The sequence below is a fragment of the Protopterus annectens genome, chromosome 13.part0 (assembly GCF_019279795.1).
Source record: "Protopterus annectens isolate FY-2018-M chromosome 13.part0, PAN1.0, whole genome shotgun sequence".
Lineage (NCBI taxonomy): Eukaryota > Metazoa > Chordata > Ceratodontiformes > Protopteridae > Protopterus > Protopterus annectens.
Window position 1 is genome coordinate 897,378,991 of NC_056747.1, and position 10,006 is coordinate 897,388,996.

The following is a 10,006-nucleotide window of genomic DNA, read 5'->3' on the forward strand; positions in this document are numbered from 1 at the left end:
AGTACAGAATTTCTACAGTACAAATAAATACTATGTAATATATACAGACTCACTGGATTAATTTATAGTTGCTACAAATTCAGTAATATAGCTGTCAATGTCAATTAAATATTTGTTAAAACGAGCACCTGTTTTGCAACTCCTGAAATAGTTAATTTTGCCACTAAAGATCAAACTAATTCTGCTGCATTTGTCGAATGTTATACCAATATGTCTTTTTTCCATCTACAATGTTATTTTTATCTTAACAGTTTGTATAATGCCTAATGCCTGGATAATGTTTTGAAAAACCAAACATACTTGTAATTCAGGACTCTTGGTACCTCTAAGATAGTGCGATATCTCTGTTGAATGTTTTTCTGACGGACAGTAATAATATCAGAATTCTGGAGATTTTGATCAGTTTTAAATTTCTGCTTGGAAAGCAGGAAACAGTAATAGACTTCATTAATTATGTTCTGTAGTTAAGCAGACAGAGTTAATGTGGGTATTATTGTACAAGCTCTTACACTCGTGTAGTTTTATTTAGGTCAATATGACTTGCAGTTACAGTAATATTATTATCACTGCACAGAAGAGGCAAATCATTTTTTAATCTGGCCCAGGTGGCAGAATCCTTCGCTACATTTTAATAACCTAAATGCCTAACATTCACACAGTAATAAACCATCAAAATGACAGGTCTATTATAAAGTATGAAATGATGTTTTATAAGTAATCCTTTCCAAAAGAGCCTTGATGGATGCTTTTTAGTTACCGATAGACACTGCTATGAAAGCCCTTATTGTCTGCACCGATACTAAAAATATGCAAGATAATATTATCATACCTTTCTACTCCAGGAACAAACCTTCACATAGAGGTACGCACGTACAAGACATTAATTCAGTAACATGTTTTTATACTTAAATAATTAATACACAATTACTTTACTGCAGGCATTCAACATTTCAGTTGCAGTAAAACTTGGTTATGTTAAAAGTGTTAATTGCCACTTAAAAACAAAGGATGATTTATGAATAGATCATTTTAAATGGACATATAGCAAAACATTATCAAGTATCATTTTCTAACACTTGATCAATTACATCATCGTAATAAAAAAGTATAAGATAAAAATGAATACAAAAATAGAAAAACTAAATGCAGTCATTTACATACAACGCTTTTCAGTGTAAGAGAAATGAAAAGTTAAATTGTGTTGTACAGCTGCCAAATAATGAATACTTATAATCTTTAGCTAATGCAGCTAGGATATCTTATTACAATAATTCTCAAAAAGGTAATAATATTTACAGAAAAATAGGGCCCACCTATTCTAGCTTATAAGCTGAAGCATCATCAGCTCTGTTCAACTTTAATGTTTGTATACGCAGCACCTAGTAGGAATCTTAGCAGTGTAATAGCCTGCTATACATTCTGGATAAGGCCATATGTCCCACACTGCTCATGTTCTCCTGGAAATATGGAAGACTGTTGCACCCTCCTGTGATATTGTTGTGGTTCTTTCAATCCCTTTAATTTGGGACATCGTATCAAATGCAAATCATGAGCATACTTTCTGCCAGTATCTTTTGTTACACATAAGTAACTGCCCCCTTTGTCACCAATTACTTAAGTGCAACACTTGACTTATTGTCACTCCTCCACTCTATCACTTTAAATGCTACATATACTTTACTGCCTGCCTTCTCCCAGTCCTTAAAAGTGACATCTAACCTACTGAACCCCTACTACTTTAAATGCTTCACATAAGTTGCTAGCCCTCTTTTCCTCCCATTCCTTAAATACAACTGACATTTGCCCCCCTACTCATCTCTTGGCCCTTAATGTTTTATATTAAGTTACTGGACCAATTCTCCTCCCAGTCCTTGAATGCGACTTCTGACATATTGGCCTCTCATTCCTCTCCTTGTATTTAAATGCTGCATATAAGTCACTTTCCTCCTTAGGCCTTGAATACAGCAGATGACCTACTAACTCACCAAATGAGCTACTGAGTCCCCAGATGAGCTACTGAGTCATCTGATGAGCTATTGAGTCTCCAGATGAGCTACTGAGTCCCCAGATGAGCTACTGAGTCATCTGATGAGCTATTGAGTCTCCAGATGAGCTACTGAGTCATCAGATGAGCTACCGAGTCCCCAGATGAACTACTGAGTCCTCAAACGAGCTATTGAGTCTCCAGATGAGCCACTGAGTCCCCAGATGAGCTATTGTGTCACTAGATGAGCCAGTGAGTCCCCAGATTAGTTAGTGAGTCCCCAGATGAGCTACTGAGTCATCTGATGAGCTATTGAGCCTCCAGATGAGCTACTGAGTCATCAGATGAGCTACTGAGTCCCCAGATGAACTACTGAGTCATCAAATGAGATATTGAGTCTCCAGATGAGCTACTGAGTCCCCAGATGAGCTACTGAGTCCCCAGATGAGCTACTGAGTCACCAGATGAGCTACTGAGTCACCTGTTCTGCTACTCTTAATTGTTAAATGCAACATCTGCCATATTGACCCCTTACTACTTAACATGCTCCCTCAATGATGCAGTAACTAGTCCCAACTTCTCCTCCCAGTCCCTTAATATGGTATTTGCCCTACTGACCCCCACCCCTTCTCCTGGCCCTTAAAGACTGCACTGAAATTACTGGATCCTATTCCTCTTCCAACTGCTTAAATTTAGCAGCTGAGCTGTTAGCTTCCTTCCTCTCCTGTTCATTAGGTCTCCCCTGAAAAGAGGCCACCAGCCTAGTAGGACTAACCCAGTCAACAAATAATATATAAAAAATATTTACATACTGCATCTGTGCTGCTGCTCGCCCCATCCCTACCAGATTATAGTGATAGTACAAATGCCATACTTTGAGCTTGCTGGATAGGCACTTGCAGGTTTTAGTCCCACTAGGTATACATTTTAAGTGATTTTAATGACAGCACCTGGAATAGGAAGTAAGACAGCATAATGATATAGCTTCTGTTACTGCATTCAAGAAACTTGCTCTGATTTGATTAAATCATTTAAAATATTAATTTACTGTTTATTAACACACACAGTGTCTGGCTGTTAAGTTTGATAACATAGATCTGCTACTAAGCTTCTCTGGTTTAAATGGCTGATAGCTAACTGAGTATTAGCATACATCTGCTGCTGTAAATGATTTCATTGTTTACTCTACATTTTGCTTCCTGGGTCTCTCCTGGAAGAGTTGTAGAAATGGGACTTACTTGGTACAAAATAAGTAACTAAATAAGTAAATGAACACACTTCTATGGGAGAATCTAAAGGAAAGGAATGTTGTCTAAATAATGACATTTTGTTGTGGAGTAGCACATTTATATTCTGTGGTGTTATGTTATTTTTATCTTACTGTCATTATCAAAAATAGCTCAGCTTTTCTCCCTGGGCCTCCTCTGAAAAATGGGATCTGTCCTCATCCAGCCAGGATAAAACAGACAAGCACTAATGGATTATGTTCAAGCAGCTTTATTATGTACAAAGACAACAGGATTGAGGCTTAATAACTTTAACTTAAATAAACTTATAAACAAAACTAGCTATTACACTCATACATGCTCACTGTCTGGCTGCACTCTCAAAATGGCACTGAAGATAGCATGTGCTTGCTATTTATATGCATGTGCTGCCCTTGAAATGCTTCTTAAAGGTACAACACACACACACTATTCTACATCCTCCCTCTTTGAGAAATGAGTCATGCATTATTGACGACATCAATTGACTTGCAATTAATACAAATAATTTTTTGTCATGCAATTATACAGAACTAAATACATATAGACAATTATGCCCAGGTTGCTGTGTATTTCACACTAGGTCTGGAAATATGACCAAATCATGTGACATAGAAATTAGAATTAGGTCTAACAACTAGGACTGTTTCTGCTGAATGCTCAACTTTGGGGACATCAGGAACATCATCAGGAATGGAAGTAGAAGTTAAGACACGTTCTGCAACAGGAGCATTGTCTGGCTTGCTCTGAGATCTAGAGTCTGTATCACAAGAACAATGCTGCTATATTGATTCTGATACAGGAAAAAGATGTTTGTGGTTTCTCCTGTACTCCAGATCCTCAGAGTCTAAGAAGTAGGATCTCAGATGGACACATATATCTGTTACTTGACCCATCTTATCGAAACCTTTCACAGTTTGTATCCTCACTGTCTCTCCTTCTTTCAATGGATGAAGAAATCTGCTCAATTTATCATAACTGGACTTCTGGAAAAAATGCTTTCTGTATAGTTGGACTCCAGTTGTTCTGTTGTTCTTTGCTTTAGGCCTCAACAAACTGGAACTGATAGGCAATATTGTTCTGCTTTGCCTAGATAGAAGTCTCTGAGCAGGTGGGTCAAGTATATCATCATGGGGTATGTTTCTGAGACTGAGTAAATTCAAAAAGACATTGGTATTATCACACTTTGACTTCTCTAGTAATTGCTTTGTACTCTATACTGTACGTTCAGCTGGTCCATTTGACTGTGGATATTCTGGAGTACTAGTAACATGTACAAAGTCCCATTCTTTTGCAAATTTCTGAAACAACTGACTGGTAAATTGGGTACCATTGTCAGAAATAACTTTGTGTGGACTACCATGGACTGATAAATGACATTTCAACTTGGTGATAACAGCAGTGGACGCTAGGATAAGTAGTAAATCGATCTCAAGCCAGTTCAAATAAGAGTATGCCAATACTAAGTAATGCTGATTGTTCCACTCAGATATATCAGTGGCTACAGGTAATTCAGGAACTTGACTTAGCTGAAGTGGTTCTTTTTGCAAATGTGGTTTAGTACTATTGCATACCGAGCAAGAAGAAAGTACTTTATCAATATATTTTGCTGGAGAAGGCCAAAATACTAGTCCTCTCGCCCTTCTTTTGGTAGATTCAGGACCTGGGTGACCATGATGCAAAATCCAGATGTATTCACATTGTAAGGAAGCAGGAACAACAATCTTAGGACCTTTGAAAATAATGCCATCTTCCATCAACATCTCATCTTTGTAAGGAAAATACATTTGCACTTCAGGCGGTACACTAGACTGCTTTGACGGCCATCCAACATTAATGTAGTTTTGCTATTTGAGCATCATTCTTTGTAATTGCATTGGAGTGGAATGCATAGGCTTCTTTAAAATAGTGACTAGAGTTTAGTGATCAATTTCAATCTGAATAGCTTGACCATAAATATAATCATGAAACTTTGAACATGCAAATACTATTGCCAAAAGTTCTTTCTCAATTTGAGCATACTGCATCTCAGTTTGGGCAAGTGTTCTAGATGCACAGACTACTGGTCTGCCTTCTTGAAGAATAACTGCACCAAGACCAAATTTTGTAGCATCACAGGAAAGAGTGACTGGTTTATTGACATCATAATAACTTAATGTAGGTGGGGTAGCAATTTTCTGCTTAAGGTCTTCAAATTCTCTCTGGTGCTGTTCCATTCATAACCATGCAACATTTGTGTGCATCACCTCTCTCAAAGGTGCTGTCAACTCACTGAAGTCTAGTATAAACTTGCCTAAATAGTTGACCATACCAAGAAAACATTGTAGAGCTTGAACATTATCTGGTGCTGACATCTCAAGAATGGCTGCTTGTTTGGATGGGTCTGGTTGCAAACCAGTGCCAGTAAATACATGACCTACATATGTAACTTCTAGTAGTTTGAATTTGCACTTCAGAGGATTGAGCTTCAAGTTCACTTCACATGCACTGTCTAGAACTTTCTTAAGGTTTCTGTCATCCTCTGCTTCACCATTGCCTCCAACCAATAAATCATCTACTATTATGGCACAAGGATAACCTGAAACAATTTGCTGCATTGCACGCTGAAAAACTTTACTTGCAGAATTTATTCCAACTGGCATCCTGAGGAATCTATATCTTCCAAATGGGGTACTGAAAGTAGTCACTAGTGAGGATTTGCGATCAAGCCTCACTTGCCAAAATGAATATTTTGCATCCAAAACAGAAAAAACAGTGGCATTCAGCATTAGGGCTGTGACTTCCTTGACTATATGCATGAGATAATGCAGTCCCTTTAATGCTTTGTTCAAATCTCTTGGGTCAATATATATTCTGATTTTGTCTGAGCCTTTCTTGTGGGCTGCTACCATGGACGACAAACATTCAGTTGTTTCTGTAACTGGACAAATTACACCTCGCTACACCATTTTATCCAGCTGAGCTTTGACTTTATTCTGCATCACTATTAGACCTTTTCTTGCTGGTCTGACCACTGGACTGACTTCTGAGTCTAACTTCATAGAATACACAACTGGAAGTTGCCTAACTTGTCATCGAAAACATCAGCATAGTCTGAGAAAATAGCTTCAGTAAAATTGCAGCTAGGAGATGTGTTTATATGATGACCTTCTTTGGTAAAGGAAAGCAAATTCATTCTCAAACTGTCTCTGAGACTCAACAATAACTACACAGATGTTTGGACTACATAGAATAGTAAGCTTTAGCAGTTCTTAGCCAAACAACACGAAAGGACTACTGAGCCTTCAGTGTGTGAATTTCTTCACCTCCATAAGCAACAAGTTTCACATAACTGGCCACATTAAGTTGGTCACCAGCTCTCACCTTAGCAAAAGTATCTGCTGACATAACATTACACTTTGAACCAGTGTCTACTTTGAACTTGGTGGATTTACCATTGATCTGGACAGTACAAAGCACTTCATTCTTTGCCAACAGATTTACTGCATCAGCCTTTTAACCAATTACTGATACACCATCTATGTAGAAAGCAGTGTTGCAGCTCTCTAGATGACCAACTTGCTTTTTTTGAGTGACCTTTCTTTATAAATGTGTGAGGTTTACTTGATTTGCAAAACTTTTGAAAATGGTTCCATTTTTACACTTGTGGCATTGCTGACCAAATATTAAGCATTTTTCTCTTTTAGACTCATGATTGGCACCACAATTGCAACAGTTAACAATAAAGCTTGATTTGGGTTTTACTGACTCACCCTTGTACTGCACTGAGCATGTCCTTCTCTTAGAACTTGTTGGAAAACTACGGGTTTTGCCTGGAGAGCCTGCAGGGGTGGCAACTATCATGTGCTTAGGCCTGCTTCTGCTAGCCATGTGTTGCATGCTGTCTAAATTTGTTCTGGAACCTGCTAAAACCATGCTCTTATCACTTGCAAACATACTTGTGTGCCTTTCTGTAACTTCATGGATTTGACAAATCTCAATAGATTTGCTCAGCATTAAATCACTATAACAAAGTAAAATCTTTCTCACTGCAGCACTATTAATACCACAAACAAACCTGTACTTTATTAACTCATCTTTTAAGTCACCAAATCTGCAAATTTTAGCTCTGTTTCTCAGGTCAGTAATATAAGCTGCAAAAGTGTTTCCTTCCTTTTGATCTCTTATGTAAAACAAATGCCTCTCTAATGTAACATTTGTCCGAGGGTTACACATTTCCCTGAATTTACATTTTAAACACTTGGGGTCTTCCCTTGATTCAGCCTGTCAACAATACGATGGTTTTCACCTTCTCCTTCATATACTGTTGGAGCATACATAAATGAACGCTCTCTTTCAATGGCCTCTGACCCAGTCAAGTTTAGCAAAATGAATGCCCTGATGCATGCATCTTTGTCAGAATAAGCTGCTTGTATAAAAATATCATACTCTTGCTCATATATTCTCCAATTATTTGCAATATTCTGATCAAACTCAAGTGGTCATATTTTCAAAATGCCTCTGCCATATTAACACATATGAGTGAAGGCATTTTGCAAGTATGCATAAACACACACACACACACACACACACACACACACACACACACACACACACACACACACACACACACACACACATGCCAGAAATTTATGCCAGCATTTGCAACTATTCCCAGTACAGTAGCACAACAAGCCTCTGAATAACTGAACTTTGCGAAATAAGTCTCCCAGGCACGACAATACTTTTGAAATCACTGTATTGTAAGAAATCACCTCTTATCAGTGGAAGAAACATTTCAAAATAACTGCACTGTAAGAATAAACTGGGCAGAAGAAGCTCAAAGTAAAAACATTTCAAAGTAATTGCACTTTGAGAATAAACAGTACACAGCACATTGAAACTTTCCCAAAATGGCTGTACTTGCTAAATAATTCTTTACAGTGCAAGAAACACTCTGTAATGGTGACACTTTGTGAATAGACAAACCTAGCACAAGAAACTTTTCAAAATGGCCGTATTTTGACTGCACTTTGTGAAATAGTTACACTTTGCACACAAACTCTTCAGAATAAATGCACAGTAATAGGCACACAATGTAAGCATCTTTACACATTTTGAGATACTTTGAATAACTCTAGATATGCCCTTAATAGCTTCAATCAATGCAAAATAGTAGTTTATGCCAAAACACAGTAGTTTGCCAAAAACATGCAGTTGCCTTGCTTTATTTATGCTTAATATGCCCTTTCTGCCCTTTATTATTTTCATTTGCTTATTTATTCTTTTTTCATGGCCATTACACTTTTCTTGTGCTTGTTTTACTCTAAACATGCCTGTTTTACTTTAAACATGCTCATTTTGCAATTCTGAGGCAATTCCTATCCCCTTATGTGCATTTCTGATAATCATTTGATCAAATATCTTAATTTTAAACATTCTGTTTAATTAACAAACTTTTTGTGCCTCTTGCTTGTTTAATAATGCATTATGTGCCCTTGTAATGCTTTGTTTTATCTTTTTTTTTAATAAATGAATCATTTCTGCAAGTTTTCATTGCCTTTGGTTTGTTTCTGGCCCTTTTCTGTACTTGGTTCAATTAGTTTACCTTCACTGTCAACTCTGCACCTCATAGCTCTGAAAAGCAGTCTCCAGAATCCCAGTTCTGACACCATGTTGCTTGTCCAGTCAGGATAAAACAGACGAGCATTCATGGGTTCTGTTCAAGCAGCTTTATTATGTACAAACACATCAGGATTGAGCTTAATAACTTTAACTTAGGTAAACTTATAAACAAACTAGCTATCACACTCATACATGCTCACTCTCTGGCTGCACTCTCAAAATGGCACTGAAGCTAGCAAGTGCTTGCTATTTATATGCACGTGCTACCTTTGAAACACTTCTCAAAGGTACAACATACACACACACACACACACACACACACTATTCTACAAGATCCATGTCCAGTCAGACTTTCCCAGTAAACAAATGTAGAATAAAATAAATAAATAAAAATTATAAAATCACAAAGGCTATTTACTGCTGCTACACCATTAAGTACCAACAGAGAAAGGTTTATAAATTATTGGGTCTTACCTGAAAACTGTAAAGAACAGCAACATTTATCTCTACAACAGCTTTATCTTTCCATAAAGATGACACCTTGTTAGTTTCCAATCCCATTCTCTTTGCAACTTTCTAAATTCATAAAAGATAAAATGACTTTAGTACTCACAGACATTATCAGTATTCCTGTTTGCAAAATTATTTATGTAATTCTAGTTACATCTGTGTATTAGATCATCATGTCTTAAGCTACACACAATAATTACTAATAATAATCATTAATACAGTATAAAATGGAAATTATAGCATTACAGCTTTAATGAAGAAATGCACTAATATTACTAGGGAAATCTATTCGTTTTCAAACAGTAAGATTTATGTCTGACTTGATGGACAAAACATGAATGCACAGCGATTGAATCTTGAAATTCTGTTTTTTTATTTCAGCAGACAAAAATTCGTAAATGGTTTCCTATTTCAGAATAGTAGAAATTATAAGCAATGTTTCAATGTGCAAAGTCTGTCAAAAAGGGGTGATATAATATATGGAAAAATCACAAAGAGCTGTGATGCAGCAAAACTTCCAGTTTAAGAGATGCTAATAATAACTGTTTTGGTTCAAAGGACACAAGATCTACCTTACAAGTACAGTGAGTTAGGCATTTGTTCTGTATGTCTCACAAGGGTCTCCTGATGTGCTTCTGCGTGT

The 10,006-nt window shown here is 37.0% G+C and overlaps 1 protein-coding gene across 1 annotated transcript in view; it reads right to left on the minus strand.

Annotated features, from left to right (window-relative positions):
* Nucleotides 1–10,006, minus strand: part of NOS2 (nitric oxide synthase 2) — an 86,263-nt gene that overhangs the window by 47,388 nt on the left and 28,869 nt on the right. The window contains exon 11 of the mRNA XM_044054651.1: nucleotides 9,328–9,429. Coding sequence (XP_043910586.1) covers nucleotides 9,328–9,429 — 102 coding nt within the window. The remainder of the gene's footprint in view (nucleotides 1–9,327; nucleotides 9,430–10,006) is intronic.